General features: G+C 32.2%; 1 protein-coding gene across 2 annotated transcripts; it reads right to left on the reverse strand.

The window, feature by feature from the left end:
* On the reverse strand, window positions 1-23953 carry Ed (hemicentin protein echinoid). Of its 2 annotated transcripts, XM_074245867.1 has the most exons (7): window positions 23133-23953; window positions 6616-8080; window positions 4960-6188; window positions 3846-4011; window positions 1607-1791; window positions 743-1018; window positions 1-161 (listed from the first exon to the last, which is right to left on the reverse strand). In XM_074245867.1, exons 1-7 carry the CDS (start codon window positions 23203-23205, stop codon window positions 1-3), a joined length of 3555 nt encoding a protein of 1184 aa, XP_074101968.1. In that variant the 5' UTR covers window positions 23206-23953. The 2 variants fall into 2 exon arrangements, with proteins under 2 accessions (XP_074101968.1, XP_074101969.1); XM_074245868.1 differs by lacking the exons at window positions 1-161; window positions 743-1018; window positions 1607-1791 and adding an exon at window positions 3233-3651.

The raw sequence follows: 23953 nt of genomic DNA on the forward strand, positions 1-23953 counted from the left end.
TCAGACAATTATTTCTCTTATTATTCGCGGCCGTCGGCCGTTGGGGGTTGAGTATCCGGACTCCAGACTCTCGTCGTAGGACAGGCTCACTTGTTGAGGCGGTTTTGCGTCCTCGTCGTACGCTTCTTGATATGGTAGTCCTGATACATCGTACGGGGAATCTGGGAAAGTTATTAAAAAATAGTTGTTAAAATTTGATATAATAGCAGTAATAATAATTTATTGTTATGTAAAAAATTATTTATTCAAGTTACTGGAATCAGTAGAGATTTGAATGCTTATTGGTTTTATTTGAAAAATAAATTATTTAATAATATTACTTGATATTTTAGTTCCATCGAAAAAATTCAATTTACGAAAATATTCAAAAGTAATGGGATATAAAATATTTGTAAAGTTAGCATTGACTGACACTATTATTGATTGCTTGGAACCTAATTAATGAACAAAATTCTAATTAGAGCAACTAATTAGTAACAAATTTAGCTAGTTAGAGAACTATTTAGATAGTTCGTTTTCTAACCAATTACCTTTGAATATTTTCGTATAATATTTTAAAAGTTTTCATCAATAATTTTTTACAATTTCTTCATCATGAAAAATTTAATTAAATTGACACTCTTTGAATAATTTTTGATGGCATGAATATTTTATTTATTTGAAAAAAAAAAGTCCTCTTTTTTTTCTAAAAATAAAATTCACCCAATTAAACAATTAAAAAAAAAAAAAAATACAAACTTACCGATATGTTTCTGTGATTTGACAACATTGGGATAAGGCTCAGGGCAGAATTGCTGTCTACTGAGGTTGTGGTTCTCTCGATAATCCTCACGTTGCGGAAGATAGTGAGGGTGGGCCGGGTAATCAGACTCAGTGGCAGCGTACCCACCGAGATCGTAAGGGGGATTAGCGGCGTTCGCCGCGGCTGACTTCATTTGCCAAATAGAGTCCTGGGAGTTTACGGAGCCGCCGTTATTTGAATTGGAATAGCTGTTGTCCAAGTACCCCATGTTGACACCTGGCAAACAAGAATACCAGAATCGTGTGATAAATGTTACTGCAATAGTCCCGACATATTGTGTGACCCATTCGACATAACTCTAGCAATATCACTAATTGAACTACACATACTAGGACCTATACTGTCTGATATCTACAACCGTACAATTCGATAACGTCGTTATGTTTTACCGATAAAAGTGTAGACACTAAATTAATTCCCGATGAATTATGATTTATAATTGAGAAAAAATTACATCAAATCCTTTTACAGTCAACTTTAAAAAATTGATTAAAATAATGCTAATGATAATTTTTAAAATAAATTTATCTCAAAAAATAAAATAACTAAAAATTCTGCTAAATTTATAAAATTCTTTAATTAAGAATTTTTTTTCTTCATCCAAGACTTTTATGTTCTTGATTACAGAGTGAATTTTTTAAATTAAAAGAGCTGAATATTTTGAAACAAAAATAAAATTTTGAATTTTTTTTTTTTTTTATGTGGCTGAATTAATTAAAAAAACATTATCAAAATGTCTGATTCCTTTTTGATCCCTTTGAACAACGAATAAACCCTTAATTAAATTGACATTTGAAAACTTACCGTTCTCCCCGTTGATGTGATTGGGTTGACGCCAATTATAAGCCGGTTGAGCGTAAGCAGGTGTTTTAGAATCCTCCATAGCGAGTGCCCGATCCAGACTATGCTCAAGAGCTTTGTTCTCTGAATAGTAGGGTGGCGGAGCTTGGGTCTGCTGTCCATTTCCAGTGACCAAACTTGGTCGTACTCTGAATCATAAACGTTAAATTCGTTTGTCACCTCACAGTATTATTATTGCCTCTACTGCTACTACTTCTATTTCTACTTCTCAAAACTATTGCTCTTGCTATTTCTATCACTATAACTATAACTATTGTCGACACTAGACTGTCCAGTTAGTTAACAAGGATGACTGGCATATATAACTAGTTGCGAGTACCCAGAAATAACAAGTTGACGTTAGTTGTGTGCTGTGAAAATCGTAGACCGGTATAGGCGGATTGCATAATAGTGGAGGAGGCGACCAGCCAGCCTTGGTTCAAACTGGGCAAGGGTTTCCAAGTATGCTGAATTGTAAGGATGTGAGTGTGCGTGAATGTACATCTGTATAAGCTTGAATAAATTATACGTGCAGAGGTAGCGTTACGTAGTAGTATCTGACTTTAAATTCACTAATGAGATCCCGGAAGAAAATCCGGCAAGCGGATGTTGAATAAAAGAGTCTGTCTATGGCCAAGTGTTCTTTTCTTACTATTGCCTTCCATTCGGTTTCTTCATCTCCCGCTCTCATTACAACATCACAACTTTTGATGCACACGTAAATTGGATTGCGGTTAAATTTCCTGGTGGGGCGATGTACAATGCTGGATTATTGTCTATTTTTGCGATGAGTAATGAGGACCGATGGATATTAAGGTATTAGCCTTGTTATTTTATTATCCTCCAGAGTTTTTCTCGGCAAGAGAAAAGAGAAAAGAAGAAAGGAGATTTTATTAGAATTTCAGTCACACTGAGGATTTTATTTTAACGATCGCTTGTTAGTTTTTAATTGAAGTATTATTGGATTTTTGTTTTATTTACTTTTGAATTTATCAATTACAATTTTTCAATAATAAAAAATCTAATAATTAATTTGAAAATCGTCCATTAAAAGTTTATAAAATTCTGTATTGATATTATATTTTATATGTTTGAATGTCAAAAAAATAATTTATCATGTTGATACACTCAGAAAGAAAAAAGTTAATTTTTGCTTGTTGAGCGATTTAAAAGTTTTTCATTGTTAATTAAATGCAAAATTGAAATTTTTAATACATTCAAGTAAAAAAAAAAAAAATAGAATTTTTAAGACAGTCTACTTTTTAGAAAATTAATTTATCACTTTAAAATTGTTAAACAAAAATCAGAATTTTAATTTGAGGACTTTTCAAATAAAAAATCTGTACAAAATTTGATTTTTTTAGCAATCAAACCAAATTTTATTTTTAAATTATTTGGTATCTTAATTGTTGTTATTTAATTTTTAGTCGTAGTAATTTATCACAAAATTTTAAGCGTACATCCTTATCAGTGTCATTACTCGAATTAACCGGCAATGGAAGGAGCTTGTTAGTCACTTAAGTAAAACAATGATCAAGAGTTATTTTAATTGTCAAGGATGACAGAGTTAAGAAAATTTATATTACAAGAGACTGTCTTTGGAGTAAGATCTAGTTTCAGTGTGTCCGTTCTATTTCTATCCCGGTGTCATAGATCCATTAGCCATTATATCACTCGACCGTTCACTGGCCGGGAAGATTACTTGAACGAGCTCTAGGTAAGCGTAAGGTTTTTGTTCAAAAACGCGATGAGTCGAGGGACGGCCAGACCCTTTGGAGTTTGATACAGGCTACAAGTGAAGACCGACTAGGATTTATTTTGTGTTGTTTTGTGCTACCGCCGTCACCCCTAGCTCCGTAATCCGTATACTCCTTTTGGCTTGCGACTGGCGACGGTCTTTCTTGTATCGGATCGACTACAAGTACAAGAGCAGTGTACAGAGAGACCTTCATTTCATGCTCTACGGTATCACGATGCCTTGAGAGCCAACATGCTATGTATAGCCGAGACTAAAATCGTGAGCAGAAAAAAAAATGTAAATAAACTTTAAAGTTCAAGTAAAGTAATACGGGAGCCAGTTGCCGCTTTGAATATATTAAGCCGAGTGTAATTTTTGTTTCATGTCGAAAAGTATAAATTGTTATGTATAGTTAACTGTATAATGATAATAATAATGGTAATAGCAATAATAAAAATGACTTACGCGCTGGAATCCATTTCGTAGTCCTTGGCTTTAGCAGTGTGCTTCCTTTTGCATCGGAAGAATAAAAGTAATAAAGCTGCAAAGAGGAGGAATACTGCGCCACTGACTACTATCGCGATCAATGTTGGCGTTGCTATTGCATTCGCTTGAACTAAAGACGGTCCAACTGTTCAAAAATTTAATTTATTTAATGAAATTGTACTTTATTTTATTGAACAGTGCTCCCGAATATTTTATCGACTATCCCGTAAAATTATTAAGAAATCATCATTAAGATTAGAGAATGATCTTCATTTTCAAATTAACTCGTTTATGATAATTATTATTAGAGGAAATGTAATTGGTAGAGATTAAATGGGATTTATTTTATTGAAACATATGATAAGTTTAAAATTTATTTTATCATATTAGAAATTTGGAGTTGAGTAGAAAAAAATAAATAATGAAGTTGAAATTTTTGTTACAAATATTTTTAATTTTTAATTTTTATGATCTTGAATATTTCGCAATTTCAGAAAGTAGAAAATCTTGAATAATTTGGTAAGTGGGATTACAAATTTATTGAGAAATTTATTTATTGGCTAGATTAGGTTTTAAATTTTTACTTCAGACGGAAATATAAATAAGGTAAATGCTTCCTCTATTGGCCAATTGAGTTAAATTTTTTTATCAGTACTCAATACTTCTTAATATATTGTATTAAAAAAAAATAAAAATAAATAAATAGTAAAGCATCGAAATTTAGATTAAAAAATAAACATCAAATTATCTATCAAATAATTAGCAATAAAAATGATTTTACCCTATTTTATTATCAATTAGCCAAAAAAAGAATCATACACCTAAACTATTGCAAAGTTTTTTTTTATTATTCAATAAAAATCATTTTTCTCCATCATATAAAAATTCTATAAAAATCGCGCATATAAAATCAGCATACGCCACAATATTATCGTAGATATTATCACATAATAACCTTTGAATACATTACCGAGGACCCTAAAATAGCGACATGCCTCCAGCGAGCACCAAACGGGAACACTGTTATAATATCAAACCCGACCGTACTTAATATTAATATTTTCCATATGAAAAAAAAAAAACAAAGCCGTACCTTCAGCTTCGGTCCAATCACCGCACTTTTGCTTGTCCGATTGCAGACAGAGTCTAACTCTGAGTCGTGACCCGACGTTCGACATATCTGGATCATTGAGAATTCCATCCTTGGTAGTAGGTGAGCTGCCAAGAACTTCCAGGAGCCACTCGTCGACGATTTTCCAGATCTCAATCGGTCCATTGTCCAGCCTCTCGATAGACGCAACCACCGCGAGACAAGTCGGCCCGACATTAATCACCAAATTACTGCTTTCCGGATCAAAGGTGACACGGTTGGGCGCGGGAATTTTAGCGACAGTCGTTACGAAAGTTTTCTCGTCTGAATAGTCCGAGTGGTTTTTGGTGTTGTAGACCTTTATCTTGAAGGTGTACTTCTGGTGCTGCTCCAAGTCCGTGATATTGCAGGGATTAGCGCGTCGGCAATCGCGCTCTATCCACTGACCGGCTGGGCTGCGAGGGGACGCACAATCCGGGGCGATAGTTTCATCCTCACTGGGAATTCGCCGATAAGACACGAAGTATTTGGTGATCTCTAGACCCCCGTCGAATCCAATTTCCCACTGCAAGGCCACGTAAGTCGGCCCGATCTCTAAGGCCGTGAGGTCAGTTGGTTTTTCTGGAGCGCCTTTAGACTGGAGGGTTATCACTGAAGTGGTCACTCCTTGGGCGTTAATCGCGTGACAGCTGTAGTTGTTGTAATCCGCCTCTTTGATGTCAGTGATTTTCAGGACTGAGGTGTAAATGTCGTCGTTCTCGCTGGTAGTCCAAATTTCGTAGTGTCCGTCGCTGGATGACCCTTGGAGTGGAACCGAGTTTGAGCCGTATTTCCACTGGAACTCCGGCTTTGGCCAAGCTTGGACTTTGCAAGTCACTTCGGCAGTTCCTCCGAGGTCATAAGCGACTTTGTTGTGGCGGTGAAGGACTATAGGCGCATGTTCTACTTTCAACATCATCTGGGACTCCACGCGCTTCACCTCGTTGTTGAAGACACAGGTGTACTTTCCGCGGTCGCTAGCGATTATTTTGTCAGTTTGGGGACGCGCGTGACCGAGGAAACTTAGAGTTGAGTTCACGCTGATCACGTTTCCGTGACCTAATGACTCTCGCGTTTCTACTTTGTACAGGCTTGTGTCTGCGGTTAAGTCTTCGTCGTCTTTTAACCAGCGAACTGTTGGCTTTGGTTTTCCTTGGGCGACACACATCACCGAGAAGGATGATTCCCCGACTCTGTAAATTATTTTGGTGGTTAGTTTATTGTAGACTGGAAAGTATTTTTTTTTTTTGGGTGCAAATTTTCAATTATACGTTTAAATATGTTACAAACTTTAATTTAACAGAAAATATTTTTTTGACTCACTTAAATTTTTTTAAAAATGATACTTATTTTTTTTCATTATTATAATAAAATTTTTATTTTAATTTTGTAATAAATAATTTTTTTAATTTAACGACTCTGAAAATTTATTTTAAAAAAATATTTTGAAAAAAGAACTCTGAAATTAACTCTTTAATAAATTAAAAAAAAAAAAAAATAAATCATTCATATCAAAAATTCCATGAAAAAAAAAATTGGCTTTTCTTAATTAAATTCCTTGTCCTTGAAAATAAAAAAACAATATTCAAGAAAAAAACCGTAATATTAATCTTTACTCACTTTCTAGTGACATGAGGCTGAAGTTTAGTGAGAATTTTGGGCGGCTGATTGACAGTAAGTTTAATAGAAGCAGCTTCTCCAGTTCCAATTTCATTAAGTGCGTGACATTTGTAAGTGCCGTCATTAATTAGATGGACAGAAGGTATGACAAACTGCGGTCCGGTGGTCTCAATAGGCATCTGTTGGCCCTGGTCATCGCCCTCCTTCCACCACTTGTACTCAGGCTCGGGATAGCCCGCGGGGCTGGCCATACATGTCAGTATAACTCGGGAGTTTTCGATCGCGACCGGCGAGTCTGGAGTAACTCTGGCGGGTCCTGGTTTGTGGCGAATGCGAATGTTAACCCTAGCCCGATCTGAGTAATTCTTGCTCTCACCACCCGTAGGATGCAATATATTGATCGCCTGGCAAGTGTAATTCCCGGCGTGATCCGCGGTGACGCGATTCAGCCGCAATAGAGGCCCGGATTCACGGAATTCTGGTCTACCCTCGCGAGTCCACTCAATAATCGATGCTGGTGGATTTGCGGAGACATTGCAGTGGATGGTTATCGTGTCTTCGACCTCGGCAATTCGTGTGGACTCGCCCTCAATCGTTACCTTCGGCTTGTACAGCACGTCCAGGTACAAAGAAGCTTGTCCGGATTTGTCCAGACCGTTGTTTGCCTCGCAAGTGTACTTTCCGACGTCCTGGATCGCGACCCGCGGGATGGTGTGCTCAAAGCTGGTTGCGATGAAGCTTCCGTCCCTCAACCACCTGACCATGTTCACCTTCGGCTTGGAGTCGACGTTGCACTTCAGGACGGCTTTGCCGTTTACTTCGACCTTCAGAGGATTTTCCGGGCCGACTGTCACCCGCGGAAAGTAATTTACGTCCAACCGTACGGAAGCGTTGAGCGTTTCGCCGTCAGGCATCGCGCGATTTCGGACTACACACCGGAATATTGCCCCGTTGTCGTCTTTGGTAGGTGTGAATTTGTACGTACGTCCGCTGTGGAGAAGCCGCTGGCTATTGTCGCGATACCACTTAACTTCTGGCTCGGGACTGCCTCCCTGGGTGTTGCAGTGTAATTGGAGCTCCGTTCCCTCAGTAGCCGCGGTAGAGGCTGGTGCAATCGACGGAGGACCTGGGGCTCTAAGTACCGTCAAAGTGACGTTCCGGTGGAAAAGATTCTCCCCACTGCCGGTCATTTTCACGCGACACTCATATTTTCCGTTGTTGCGCTCGTAGGACACGTTCAGGATTTTCAGGTCATAAATACCCTGGGAGAGGTCCATGAAGACGTTGTAGTTCGGCGACAGGGCCTTGTCATCGATCGCGGCGTTGTCGTGAACGTTGTTCGTGTGAGTCAGCCAGAAACTCGTCGCGTTCTTTTGCACTGGCGGGAACCGACATTTCAGCATCACTGTTGACCCTTCGTGCGTGTCTACTTGGATTTCCTCGGCTGCTTGCACTTGTGATAGAGCTGAAACAGATAATTATTTTTTTTATTATTTATTTGATTATATTATTAACTATTTATGGATAATTGTCAGTGAACAAGAGGCATGTAATTGGCAATAGTTTCGGAATTATACGTATGATTTGATTAGGGAAATAATTGTATGATTTTATGATTGCGACAGAAAATGTTTATACAACAGTCATTATTTATTATTGTAGGGTTTACAATTAGTTATTAAAAGTTAATATAATAAAGGTATGAATATAGATTAGAAAGTTGATTTTATCCACTTCATTCTAAACAATTATTAAAAATAATTCAAAATAATTTTTTAGTTTTTTTAACTATAATTTATTTTGTATCACTGTAGATTTTTTAATTTTTCATGAAAATGAATTCATAAAAAATTTATTCTTATTGTTAAACTTCAATTTTTTTTTTTTTTTTGTTTAAAAATATAATTTTTTACTATAATATTTCTCATAAAATTCATCAGTTTAATTAAAAAATTTTACAACTTTCCATAAAATTTCTCAATATTTGAGCTCTAAACATCTAGAATAACTTTCTTAAGTATCATTGTACCGTTCTAAACCCGAATTTCCAGAACAATAAAAAACATTCCGTTACTGACTTTCTCAAACGACACTCTAAATTTTTTCTCCAATAAAAATAGGTCACTACTACCGTTAGAAAGATTAAAAATGTCTCAAATAATAGTAAATAGACCTTAATTTGACCTTTAAGCTGCTCAACATATCATTAAGATTTAATTGTTGAAAAAAAAAAAGTTAAAATTCGAAAATTTACCGGGAATAAATTATATTATAAAGTTACTAAACTTTTTACCAGAAAACAGCTATCATATCACAAGAAATAAAAAACAAAGACAAATAATAAGTATCATGATCCAACTCATAATCAAAGAGACTTTGGTATAAGTTTATGCCCGCGATAAAAACATCTGGTTGCTCTTTGCCCCGTACCGGCATCTTACAACTTTTTTTCTCAGTTCTTATATTAGCTGTCTATATATATACAGCGCGATAGATAGATAAAATGTTGACGAGAGCTTAGAAAAGGGGATGATAACGTCCAAGTGCTCTATAAAGAATACTACTAGACATTCTGGTTGTCGATTTTTACCAAGGAGTCGACTCGAGGAGAATATCACGCTTATATCCTCGATATTGTTTGAGCCAATAGGAGATAGAAATAAGAGCATGAGGATGGCTTTCATTCTTGTTTCTAACCTATGGCCCGTGGACTTTTATCCGAGTCTTTTTACTCCCTTTAACTTTTCTTATTTTGTTCCATTTCTTTTCGTTTTGTTTTTATTTCCTCGTCTGGTGTAACGACGTCACTTGCTCATCCACCGTCTTTTCCTTCCCGCAAAGGTATTGAGGAGTTTCCTGGTGGAATAAGACAAGCTCTCGTTTTGAGGCAGCCTCTTCTCTAGCTATCTGCTAGTGCCACCCTCTCGAATCATTTATGAAATCCTCGGTTTTGTTGATTATAATTCAATTTATAGCAGACGAAGTACGGAGGACAGAGATAGAAATAGAGATAGAAATATACTGGGACAAATATATGCGACTGCAGCTCGCTAGATGAATGTACATTTATATACAGAATCAAATTCGGATGGAGGAAATAACTAGAGAGTTCGTATCAGCCAGAAGAATAAGGAAAATTGAATGAAAATGCGGAGAATTGTCAAAAGCCAAGATATTGTTGTTGTATATTTGAATTTATTTCCCAATAATTTGCAGGAGAAGTCACAGACAATAAAGAACAGACAAGCCCATCATTTACCGTGTGCAGTTTACTACGAAATGACCCCATAAAATAGTCTATTTGAATCCCCTCACCCTCACAAATACCAATATCTCTGTAAATATATATTTTAGTTTTAACAAGCGCCTCGTTCCTCTTCTTCCCCTCAGTCCTGTTTTAACTTTATAATGAATCGTATAATTTTAAACATAACATTATTAGATTTTATCGGGACAATCCCCTGACACTCACTAAATAAATACTAAATATAAGCGTGTATATTGTTAACGATACGTTTAAATGTCAATGAAGTGAAAACATTAAACACTGCGGAAATGTATACTGTATTATATACCTTTATGCATGTCATCCTGTCGCTGAGTAAACTCTGCATAATTATATTAGTTAATGTAATATGTACTTTACAATGTGGTAGAAAAATTTACGGAATTAATGTGGTGTTCCTTTATTGACTATTCGCGAGTAGTTTAATTAATTTATAGTACTTATTGAATTAAAATGTTTCGGTTGATTTCAATGGTAATGATGCTTATTTTCTATTTATATTAATGGATGGGACTTTTTTTTTATTAAATAAAATCCTAAAAATGATAAATTAGTTTTTTTTTTATTAAAATTAAAATTAAAATTCAATTTATTTTTTATTTAATCAATGATATTTAATTGTTAGATAAATACAATTTCAATAATAAATAATTATCAGGATAAAACTAAGAAAGCAAACTGAAATTTCATCATTTTTTATTGCAAATCAAAAATTACAAATGCTCACAAAAGTCTATATATAAATATATGAGTTATTAAGTCTTAGTATTCGGACAGAAAAAAATCTAAACGCCATCTGTTGGTCATCAATGATAAACATATCGACCGAAATTTTTTTTAAATACTATTAAAATTTTATTATCGACGTAACTATTATAAAAATTAACTAAATTATTTTAAAAACTTATTTTTGTAGCCTATTTAAAAATTGTAATGGATTAGAGGTTTTTATTTAAAAAGAAAATGTATTTCTACATGAAGATAAAAATATCTTTGAAGACTTATCCATCAAACATAAGGTTAATATAAACGATATTTTAAATAGTATGACATACATTTAATATGAATATCAACTGGAATTATCAATTGACAATATATATATACCTACATATAAATACACATTACTGATATAAAAGAGCCGAAGAGATAGGATATTTAATAGTATTTATAGGAAGACATATCAGACATGAAAACGCTTGATATGACATTTGTCGTTACATTGGATATTAGGTAATACGATCCACGATACATCAAATCCCACGTGTATTACTTCCATCCATACATATATACATTATACATACGTATTATATCTACAGAAGTATGACTAGACACCACACAACTAAACCTGAGAAGACATTAATCCATATATGTATGCATCCAGCCAACATACACAGGCCAAGTCATAATACGATGATAAAACGCGACTTGTCAAGCGTATTCGGATCACGGTACTGTTATTATCATATAATAGCTGCAGTGGTATGGGTATTCTCATCTCCAAGTGAAGACGAGAATCCACGTTGAATTTTACGACAAGTCTCTTAACACGAAAGTACCGTTACCGCGGGTTATGACTCTATTGTCTATGTCTATATCTATTCCTAACCACTTGGTATCGTCATCGAGAATTGCACGTTGTAACTGCAGCTGTAGCCACTAGTTGTAGCTGTACCTTATATTATATGAGCAGCAGGGACACGAATGTTTGTTGGTTTCATCCAGGATGCGTAGTGATCGACTGACCGGTGATTCGTGGAAAATGCATATCCACGTGACACCGTAATATAGACTGCTGCATTTAACAGTATGTCTATAAATGTAGGTTGCAGTTGTCATATAATAATAATACCATATCCGGCCGAAGGTATTAGAGGTATTTTGAGTTGCCAACGCAATTATATGACTGTACACAGAAAAAAAAATTTACTTGAATCAAGTAAATAATTTTGAAGAATTTCATCTTCTTCATTTGAGTAGAAAAATTCTTAAACTAAGAAATTTTTCTTGGGTTAAGTAAATTTTACTTAATTCAAGAATTTTTCATCTTGATTCAAGACAATCAAACTCTTCAAAATTATTTTCTTGGTTCAAGAATTTTTCTCTTGATTCAAGTTAGTTTTTTTTTTTTTTTTAGTGTATGTTAAATTTATACTTTATCTTAACTTGCTGATTTCTCTACTGTAAGAATACGTATTCATGTGGCACTAATATCAATATCTGAATCATTACAAGTAGATACTTTGTTACTTGCATGGTAATTAATTTTAAGATAAATTGAATGATTCAAAAAAATTATATTATCATAAATAAATACATAGGAGTATTCTTTCCCCAAATAAACTTTGAAAAGCGAGATTGACATGATTTCAAAAATTTTAATATGTCAAAAATTCATTTCATTAATTAATTGTTAATAAATTAATTGCAATATTTTTCGTAGCAAATAGTAATAACTTAAAAGAGCTTACAATATTATTTTCTTTATAATGTCTTTTATCATAATTTTTTACTTTTCAATTTCAAGAAATCCGTTTAAAAATGGAGCTCATACATATTAGTACACATCTTATAAAAATATTACCAAAGTACCAAAACGTATCGACGTCGAGCTTATATTTTTTTTTTTTCAGTGTACTATTCCCATAAATAGAGGGCCCGATTTATGTTTTCATTTGTATGAAGTTTATATGTAGACAGTTGTTAGCATGTCAGGGTGTAGGTAAAGTAATATAATAGATATCGTCGCATCAGCACTATCTTTACTTTCCTTTCCGTTTATTGTCAAGTGAACAATTCCAATTGAAGATCAATGAGAATCCGCTTGGTACTATTGTTCATTTTATTGTGCTAACTTGTATTATCTTTTAATTGCAACCTCATTTATATTGTTAGTATTTATTGTATTGTCTAGTTGAATCATTTAAATTCAATTTTTCATAAGTAATAAGGTCAATTATTTATTACTTGTCACTAAAGCAACGGATTTACTTCCTTGGATTACAATAATTAAATACATTTGGTGAATGTGTTACCAAACATCTGTTAGTGACGGTTATTGAATTTCGTGGGAATTTTATTATTTTCTTTTTTTTTTTTTTTAATAAGAGGAAATGGGTATGTATTTGAATTATTTGAATGCTGGCATGATTTCAAAGAATAAATAATTTTTTTATTGAAATAAAATTATTCGTGACAATTCGATTGATATTATAATTGAAAGTATTTTTATAATAAAATTTCTACGTGGGAATTAAAACCATTAGAACATAAAGTGTATTTTCGTTACTATCTTATCTATTTCAAACACCGCATACGTAGAAACCTCGAAATTTTTTGAATGTTTGGAAAATTATCTGGTATTGTAATTTCAAGAATTTGATATATTAGGATAGTTACGAACGAATAAAAATTTCTTTAATTAAAAACTATAACTATCAATTTTTTTTTGTCAGTTTTATTAAAAAATTTTTTATAATTATATAATTGAATGAATATTTTAGTAACTAATTAATAAAATGTTTCATCACACAGCCAAAAATTTCAATAATATCGAAAATTCAGCTTATAATAACAGAAAAATTTAACTAGATATTTAAAAAAAATTATTTTTTTAACAATACCCCAAGGAAGTTAAAAAGTAAAAAATAACAGGAACACGACGAATATCGGAATTCCTGAGACTCCGTAAATACATATGCTCCAGGCAATGACAGCGTTATAATAGGAAGATGATTATTGGCCAACTTCGATGAGCAATTTGCCTCCGGGCAACATTTCATCATTCAGTACGTGTTGGTACGCAGTAGCAACGGTTTCGAGGACGCTCTATACATACAATATCCAAGAAATAAATAAAAGTAATGGCTTGCAATCCTCGTATCCGTATATTATACGGAATATAACTTTTATTCCTATTATATTTTGATATAGATATAATAGAGCACAGGCAGGATATGTCTCGCTTCTTCGGAATGACAAGTAGACTCATATTCCTCCTTATCAGAGATAAATCAGCGTGTATACAAACCCTTGCCTGGATATCTTATATGGATACATGTGAGGCACAGATACATATCGAGGGATGAAAAATCCTCATTAGAATACAACCTGCGTGCTTCGCTAACGACCATGTAATACTGAGGGACAAAAAATTTTTGAGTTGTTAAAAAAATAGTATACTGTCGTGTGGAATGGAACATACGCAGTATAATATATAATAAATATTAGGATATCTAAAAAAAATCAAATTTCTTTTTCTTTTCGATGGTGACCAAAAATTAATCTGATGAGATTCGCTGGTTATTTTTAAAAAATATAAAGGTTCTTATAATTGCAAATTATGGCTTATAATAAATTATTTATTGAACTAATTATTGAAAAAAAAACTCTTAGTTCAATTTAAAAGAAGATAATTTAATTGTTTTGGTTTTCTTGGGGGACTATTTGAAAGTTAAAAAAAATTCAAAACAAAAAAAAATTTTTTTCCGCGCTATTTAAATAGAAAAGAGAGAAATTAAGGCAAACTTTAACATGATTATTAAAAGCTAAAATTCGGACCAAAATTTTTGTATTTTTGAAAATCAAAAAAATAATTTTATCTGATTTTTTTTTCTATTTTGTTTTTTATCGTGGCAAATTCATGAATTTGCAGTCCAAAATGATTAAAAAATTTTTTTTTACTGACATTTTTCTATTTTAAAAACAGGAACAAAAAAATATATAATCAGCTTGTCTGTATAATAAAAATACTTAACGTATGGCCATCGGTATTGGCAATGACTGCACAATAGGTCTGCAGCAGTCAGCTTGCCATCTGCCTATATACTTCCTATTGGTATTTAGAGTGTCCGAGTGGAGGTTGGGAGGAGAGTTAAACCCTTTGCTTGCTTATATACTTGCATAAAATAAATGTAAATGTATTTAAGGGTATGTGTGCGTATGTATGTGTTTCTCGTAGAGGTCGCAAACTGGTCGTTGAATTGTCGTAGCGTGCCAAGCACCAGGTCGAGCACACTCGTCTTCCTTGTCCTATCCCGCGAGTTTGGTTGTTTCCATTCTATTATATTCGTAAGCGGCGTACTAGTACTGAAACAGTGAATTTCACTTTGCCCTTAGTCGTATCGTTGCAGTATTATTCCTTCGTTCTCTTTATATTATTTCTGTCGTCTTATCGACTTTTTTACAACCTAATGGACCTAAATAAGTCTTTATCGATTAAACTATGCTGGTATTTTTTATTTATATATTTATACACCCATACATTTACCAGTTGTGTGTATAAATATACGGACATATGTGTATGTAAAGAGCGATGTATATTAGGAAAAAAAATATTACGTAGCCTAGAGCGGTGAGTAACTTGGTGAAAGGAGTTTAAGTTGGAAAGGTAGACTTAGACCTTATAGTCATTTTACATTTCAACCCCTTTTTCCAACCGCGGTTATAGCTGAGGATATATAACTTCAGCGTCATCGCCGGTGCTTACTCAACTCAGATTTACATCGTTACGTATTGTATTGTTGTATGTAGTATTTAATTAATTTATGTGCTGAAATATGCATTTGGCTGTCGAGCTACATAAATTCTATTATTTTTGGCACACAAGTTTCTTGTGTTATTAAACCCCTTTTCGCGTTAAACATTTCAACATCCATTGTCTGTACTTTAATAGTACACATGGAGTAAAAAATTTGGGTGTGAAAATGCTTGTCAGTCTCATGCGATTAACAATAAACTTTATGAAATTTCAAATAAATCTTGTTTATATTTTTGCAATTTTTGGTCAAGATTTTTCATCAATTCGATAAAATTTGTGAAGACATTTTTTTGTCGAGAAAAAAATTTCCTACAAAAAAGCGTATCTCCGATATTTATCCCATAAATAAACTTTTTATTTGTTTGAAACTTTTTTATAAGACCTCAACGACGCTTTCTATGCAGTAATTCAGCACGAATATCGTTATAAAGGACCCTGGAAAGCAAATTAACTCACAGTGACTAGACTTTGCGCATTAAAGATTTAAGAGCGTGTGTAGATTGAAGTGTCGTAACAATTGAAAGGACGGTTTTACATTGCATTTGCGGGAACTCAACACTGCAAACTGCAGCTGAATACGATCGGTGGCGAAAGATCTTTCTTGTTACGTACGCTAGAGTGTAGAGTGTACAGTAAAGTAACTCTACACGAGTTTACGATCGTAAACGCTACTTCGAGACACGTATTCTTGGATCTACAGTGAGTGTATCTACTATAAGTGCACCTCAAGCAGAATAAAAGTCCTTGTAAGAAATAGTCACACGTTTCTTATAATTACTATACTAGTTCCATTTGTTTTTCTTCACCGTGCGATGCTTTTCCTTTTGTGTACTCTACACACTAGCCAGTACGTCCTATGCCGCGAATCTTTTTCCCCGTCGACAATTCCAAAAACCAAACTATACTTGTATTTCTCGATCTTACTCGTCTTTTAGACTTTTTTACATTCTTTCCTCCTAAGACGAGTAATCGGGCAAGTATGTCGAAGACAGAACAGAGTAAGAAGCTATACCAAGAAAATATTCTATAAAAAGAAGAACCAGCCAGAACCAGAACCAGAATAAAAACAATACGAAGAAGAAGTAGTACAAGCAAAGTAGAATAAGAAGAGGAAAATAAAAAGAATACTTGAACGTAGCACACCTCTCACCAGAGGACGCTTCCCATCGGGACCTTTTAGCTCACCTATGTGACTAACCCACTATACCCGGACCGGAAACTCACATTTTTCGTTGAGCTCGACAACCCACCTCCTCGGTACGTGACTGAGAAAAATACTCATTGCTCACTGCAGTGACTTATCCTCGGATTTTTACTCGAGAATTGATCACGCGTTTACTCAATTTATCGCCTCTTGTGAGAAACTAACACGTCAATGTTTGTTTACTGGACTTCTTTTGAGATTTTATGAAATTTAAATTATAATAATTAAAGAATGTACGGAGCAAGATTTTTATTTATGACAAATTTTGGGATTTTTTCGATTATCTGTTCAAAAAATTAAAAAAAAAATTTTTATTCAGTATTTTGCTCATAATTTTTCTAATAATAGTTTAAATGAAACTATTTTTCAAAATTTTCATTTTTTAATTTCCATTTTTTTTTATCAAAAAAAGGCTTGAAATCAATAATTATGTCAACAATTAATTAATTTATTAATATATTGTATGCATATAATATAAACAGAATTTTTTATTTATTCTCGTACTTTCTAAAATATTTTTCTCGATGCTTGTATACATAATATAATGTATAATAATAATAATGTAATAAAAAAGCGGATTTTCCAACCTTGAAAAACCTGCGATAGTCTTGCAATAAGTAAATTTGTGTTGTTATTGGTTTATAAAAATCTCATGCACATGTGGGAGGTATTGTTACATGTATAGAAAAAAAATGGAGGCCAAGCGTGACCAGGCTTCAGAGTTTAGATTTAAAACACATAAACGGAATCCATCAAGGATGACAGCTCTTTATTGCAGTAATTTTTTTTACAAGCGATAAAAGTTACGCAAGAAGAAATGAAACGGTGCAAGCGATATTTATTTTATTACCGTTTTAATACTTTACCTATTCAGTATACCCACTACATATAGCTTATAGCTTATAATACCGGTCGTTATTGTCAATCGTGCACAATTCAATGATAGATATCTATCTATTCATCATAGTGAAATATATTGTTGAGAAAGCTTATGCAAGCGTTGATTGTAAATCGGACATAGAATAGAGACCAACCGGAGCGTTAAATCTCGTTAGTCGATATTAATAAATTCAATTTATAGGTAAATTATAAATTAACAACAATAAATATTAAATACCTTAATTCGATCAGTACTTATTGGATATTTAAATGAAAACCGTTGGCGAGGACCCAGTTTAATAAATAGCTAATTATAATCCTGATTATGTAAAATAATTCACAGATTTCTGTGAATGCCAATGAGTACAATAATAATAATAATAATAACAAGTATATAAATATTAGCATTGGTGAATGTCAGATCTGTAGTGAATGCGGTTAAGTTAATGCAACTCCAGTCTGTATTATGCTATAGTACTAAAATGCGTTTAATGGATCCAGTATATAGCTTGACAAGCACGTTGCCTGGTATTTTCCGTGTCATCACTTTGTGGTTTTAAGTTTGAAAGAGAGGTAATTGAAAACCCAAAAACGATCATTAAGGCAAAAATTCAATTATTCTTTTATTAGTTCCGAGTTTAAATAATTAACCTACACTGTATTATATTTATTCAACTTTAATGGACTTGGATTTAATGAAAAAAATTTTTTAGATTTTTAGCCGAGACTAAAATTAAAAAGTAAAACTTAAAAAATTTTAATAAAATTTTAGTGAAAGTTAAAAAATTTTATTTAGGTCATTTATTCATTATTTTTATTTCAGAAAGATCGTCATCAATTTTAACGGCGTAGCTATGCTTATAGTCATGGGAATTATTTTCATCATTATTTTGGTTACCATTATTATTATTGTGAAATGAGTAAATTATTAATGATGATAGATATTTTTTTGAATAATAACAGACATTAGAGTGAAGCTTTAATAAATATAAATCTGCTTAATGATACATACATAAATTATGCTATAAATAAATCAAATTTTTAGTTGGAAATGTTCGTCGGAAATGATATATACAGTTATACTATTAAATTTGATGGGGTATTATTTGTATATCATATAGATATGTATATTTTAGTTTTTATAATTTATAAAGTGTCTAGCTTATAAGACGATGAAGCAATAAAAAAATGAAGAATAAATCATTTGAGTCGTTTATCCGCGAAATGTATGAAATTAATTTTATTTATTAAAAACTAAAAAAATACTAAACTTTTTGTTAACCTAGTAATTTATTTTTTGTGATTAATGATCAACAATTTTTTAGCGTAAATTATTATTAAAAACAGAGTTTAAGATATTGTGAATGCATCGAGTCGAATGTTTCAATGTCTCGGGTAGTGCTGCCATCTGGAGGCTCCAGTCAGAGAAAAAATAGAGTTACAACTTATCAATAAAAAATTAATTTTCAAAATAATTAAAATCTATTCTGACAATTTTTAAGAATATAAATTTGAATTTTTTTAATTAAAAAAAATCTTTAGTAAAGTTTAAAAATTTTTTTAATGTAAAGAATTATTTTTCCATGAAATTGCAATTTTTTACAACAATAAAACTTTAGATATAAATTAACGTCATAAAAATTCATCGAAATAACAATTTACTGACTTATCCAGCCTTGACACTTGTGTGTAATTTATCTCCAATAAATCTAAAAAAATTATCTCCATAATATAAAAATTAAAAAATTTTCAAATAGAAGCAAAACAGATCATCATTTTATTATTACTAGTAAATAATATCAGGCGGGAAAATGATCTCCGATTACAATAACGATTCTGGGTCACGCATTTGATATTTAATATTTAATATCAAGTTCATCATGCACACATTATGAATGTCCGCGGACATTATCGTCAAGATATAAAATAAAATTTGCTGCCCGCGAACCAACTCCGTTATTATCCAGACAATTACATTAAATTAACCAGGCACAATATCACATTTTCCACACATCCATCCATCCGTCCACAAAATTACTACACCCCTATCACTTTTTGCTGGAGAACGAGACTGACAAAGTACAGAAAATATGTCCCCGGTAAATTCAGGTGTGGTTAGGTGCTTTGTAGTTTCCCGAAGCTCCGGCATAGCGTCAAATAATTTTGGTAACGTCTCTAATAGCGGCCTTTGTAGAACGCAGCTAAATGCTGTAACAAGGTAAACGCAAGTAGAGAACAGCGTACCGCCTAGCCGGCAAAAATGGCACTTCTCGTGGTCTACAAAAGACACAAGAGCCAAGTAAAGACAAGAACCATTATTATTGTTATGTTTAAGTATCCTCATATATGTGCAATAACAATAGTGGTCTGGGCGTACCGTCGGAGTGTTATGACATGATAAAAGCTTGACAGATACAAAGAGCCGCCGTAATTGGGACGTACACTCTGCCCGTTAAATCAAACGAAAACGCTTGTCCAGATAAACGTTGAATTAAATAATTAACATAGATACCCGCGAGCTCTGTTGTTCTGTGATAGTGACTTTGAATAGGCCATCAGGGCATTTAAATAGTCATTTAGCTCTCCCTGATGGAATCAGCTGACCGCTTAAAACCAAACCACGTGGTTCATACTTTACACATCGGGGCAATTTCTCGGAAATTGATCCACGAAACCATGGACCAGAATCTCCATATATATAGTCGGAGGTTCTGCAGCTGGCTGGCTGGCTGGCTGAAATCCGGGTATTGGTAACTGGCAACACACGTCCGGTGCAGTTTGCCGTATCCTCAGGCGGTACGTGGGCGACTGATCGCACTTACGGCACAATACCTTTTGATAGGTGAACTGTTTCTGCGTTAGATCTATTGCTGTATTGCCACTCGGGCTACTTTCACGGCCTTGATTTAATGCTCGATCGAACTTTGCTAACACTAACACTAACGCTAACTGGTTATTTCTTTAGCTCATTGCTCTTGCCGTTATATTATATGCTTTACTTTGGATTGCTTTGGTTTACTCAACCTCTACTCTCTGTATACTACATTGCTATACTGTGCAAAACTTATTTGACTCGGTTGAGCTTGACTTAATATTATATTGTACGGAATAACTTTTCTGATACATATGCGTCATGTTTCGTTGATCGCTTTTAATATATGGCAATGCTTTGCGTTATATTGTTGTGGTTTGTTCTATAGCTGAGCTTTTGTAAGCTAATGCTGCAGATCGATGACTAAATGGGATTCGAGAACATTAGACTTTTTTTTGGTGGACATTAGTTTTTTATTAGGCTCTTTTGACTCTTGCTCCTTTCATTTTGGTCGAGTGATTAATTCTTGGTATCTTTATGTTTGACCAATTTGACATTTAGAGTTATTAATATTGTGAAATTGATATTTTATGTGAGAAAAATACTTTCATAAATAGTTTTTCAATGTTAAGTACAGAGAAATGTTACTTAATATATCAGGAAATATGTTGGGAGAAATATGAAAGTTTATAGATCGAAAGGCGATTTATTATTATTATTATTATTATTATTATTATTATTATTATTATTATTATTATTATTATTATTATTATTATTATTAATTATGAAAATGTAATTAATATGTCGTAAAGTAACTTTTATTGACTGTTTCCGTTAATGTTTTGATTGTTATTTTCGAATATTTTTTTCTATCATGTTTATGACATATATATTCATTTTTAATTAAGTAATTTTTGTATTTTAGAAAATAAACATGAAAAAAATTATAAAAAAAAATTTCCTTCATTATTATCATTATTTTTATTATTATTGTAGCTTATAAAGTTACACGACACGAAATAATTAACTTATTAAAATATATGTAAATACAGTGAGTTTGTTTTTTAATAGTCAGTTTTAGAATGCTAATTAATTAAATGTCATTACATTTTGTTCAATTACAATAGTTAATAGGATTAAATGACAACGGATTTTAGAGTTTAAAATAAATTAAATTTTTTTTTCTTCCTGAAAAACTCCACCTCAATTTTATTAAAAATTTATGGACCAAAAAATTAAATTTTTTCATATTATAAATTATTATCTCTGAACTAATTAAAAGTAAAATCCGACTTTTTAATACAAATTTTAAATAATTAATATTTATTTTCATCACCTGCAATTTTCGCAGATTAAAATATATAAATTAATTTAATAAAATTATTTGAATAAGCGATTTATTAATTAACTTTGAATCAAACTCATTATCAATTCAATTTGCATAAATTCGTGAGTAATATACAATTCGCATAACACGAATTGTTATTATTTTTAATTAAAATTGAAATATGTAAATCTAAATATTAAATTCGAATATTATTTTCCATATTGAGAAAGTTTTATTTAATAAAATTTATCTCGAGGGATTATTTTAAACAAACCATAAAATCAATATAAATAACTATATTTAAAAGTTTTAAAAATAGTACTATGCGTAACTTTTAAAAGTTTATCACCGAAACTTTATGGATAAAAGTTTTCACATTAAATCGAATGCCATTGTTTAATTTATAACCGCGTTTTGCGCCAACAAAAATGACAGTTGTTTAAACAAATAAACCTCAATTACCATTTGATGTTTGCTAAGCCTCGATACTACCGTTCATAAATTTAAAAAACAACAAGATAACATTCTTTCGGGCAGTTCAGCCGTGTCGAAACGAACAATACGTACACTACTTTCGTCCGTATCCAGCTGAACTCCGTTTAGTTTTACGCATAAGTTGCTTTTCAACATTTGTGTTTGTATTTGCCTTATAAAATCTATTTTATACACACTTTTTCTCTATTCAATCGATTTTAAATCCCCTCGAGTTATTTTTCAAAAATATCGTGACAATATACGTACTACCCAAATTAAAATTTATAAATAAATGATCCAAACTGTTTTTAAAAATTTATTGAATGTCAATAATTTATGAAAGTAACTATTTTTTTTTCTGTTTTTAAATATATATTAAATGAGACGAATAATGAAAAAGTTGAAATTTATCGTAAAAATAATTTTTATGTTTTTAAACTTTTTTCCTATGATTGTGTTTAATTAATATTTCAAAATTAACAACATTCAACTCTATTTTTTTTTATACAATTACAAAAAAAAAATTTTTAGTGCAATGTTGATTTTTCCAATTTTTTCAAAAATGAATTTAATATTTGTAAAAAAAATTTGAATTATTTTAAAAATAAAAAAATTTATAAAAATCTACTATTTAAATTTATTCCTTAATTAATCGAAGTTTTAACAAGAATATTCGGTAAAAAAGCACATATAGAAACTTTTAAATAAAATCTACCGATATAAAAATTTCAAACATTTCCCTTTAATTTTTTTATTCAAAAAAAAAAAATATCAAATTCTTTCAACTTTATTGTGTGTCCTGAAAACTTCTCGGATATCGTATACTTTCACACTTTCCGTCTTTTGACTACTCTGACATCTGATAATTAAACTTTTAAAAATCTCTGTAAAAATTTTTCCCCTCCTTATCCAATCAATTACTCGAAAAAAAATGAAAATTCCTAAGCGCTCTGTTCATGACTTGGTAAAATATCACAAAATCCCTTAGCATCTACTCACCGTAGCACAAGAGCAAGATTATTATGTTTATCCAGGCGGGTTGCATGATGCTAGACAGCTGTCTTGTATCCATATTGACGTAAATGACCGCGGTAATATCTCATCCACGTCGGAATAAGTAATCCACTTGGCACAGGTGGTAAAAATGTTATCAGCTCTCGAGGGTAACTAGCACGCGCGAGCACGCTAAAATCCAACCAAAAGTTCCGCACATAAACTCCCTTTATTGCTTTAGAAAATAAAAATCAAAAATCACAAAATCACTGAAAAAAATACTCCAAAAAAGGGAACTATTTCACCGCACGATATCGTACCTCATTATTTTTTGTCTGCCCAATCACTGCTCTATCACTTACGGCTATCATACACCACTCGCTAAAAATCTCATCAATATCGATACTAAATCTAATATTGAATATCAATCACACTCTTTGCCAAAAAATCATAAATCATAGCACAATATTGTTATCCATACGTCAAAATATTGGCACTGTTGGTGTCACACCACACACTGCACATTCATTTATTAATATAAAAAAATAAATAAATAAAAGTATCCAGTATCCAGTGGAATGTTAAAAAATAAATTACCAACCACTTTCACTCCAATTGCACTAAAAATATTAATAATAATTAATATTGCATTTAATTATATCAAATGCAAATTTAAATTATTTATTTAAGATCCTCAGTTGCGTGGACTGGCACAATAAAACAAACTAAATAAATAATAACAATAAAATAGTTTGGCAGTTGGCGCGAAAGGTCTAAGTTAAATATCTGTACTGAGCAAATATACATGCGAGAATGTTATACATTCG

This window comes from Cotesia typhae, unplaced genomic scaffold (assembly GCF_013202065.1).
Source record: "Cotesia typhae breed Kobodo isofemale line unplaced genomic scaffold, CoteBio_Ctyphae contig_48, whole genome shotgun sequence".
Classification (NCBI taxonomy): domain Eukaryota; kingdom Metazoa; phylum Arthropoda; class Insecta; order Hymenoptera; family Braconidae; genus Cotesia; species Cotesia typhae.

Coding starts and splice junctions, on each gene's coding strand:
- Ed (XM_074245867.1), bottom strand. CDS start 23,205: ATGGATACAAGACAGCTGTCTAGCATCATGCAACCCGCCTGGATAAAC. Junction 8,081..23,132: donor AATCTTGCTCTTGTGCTACG/GTGAGTAGATGC, acceptor TATCTGTTTCAG/CTCTATCACAAGTGCAAGCA. Junction 6,189..6,615: donor CAGCCTCATGTCACTAGAAA/GTGAGTAAAGAT, acceptor AATAATTTACAG/AGTCGGGGAATCATCCTTCT.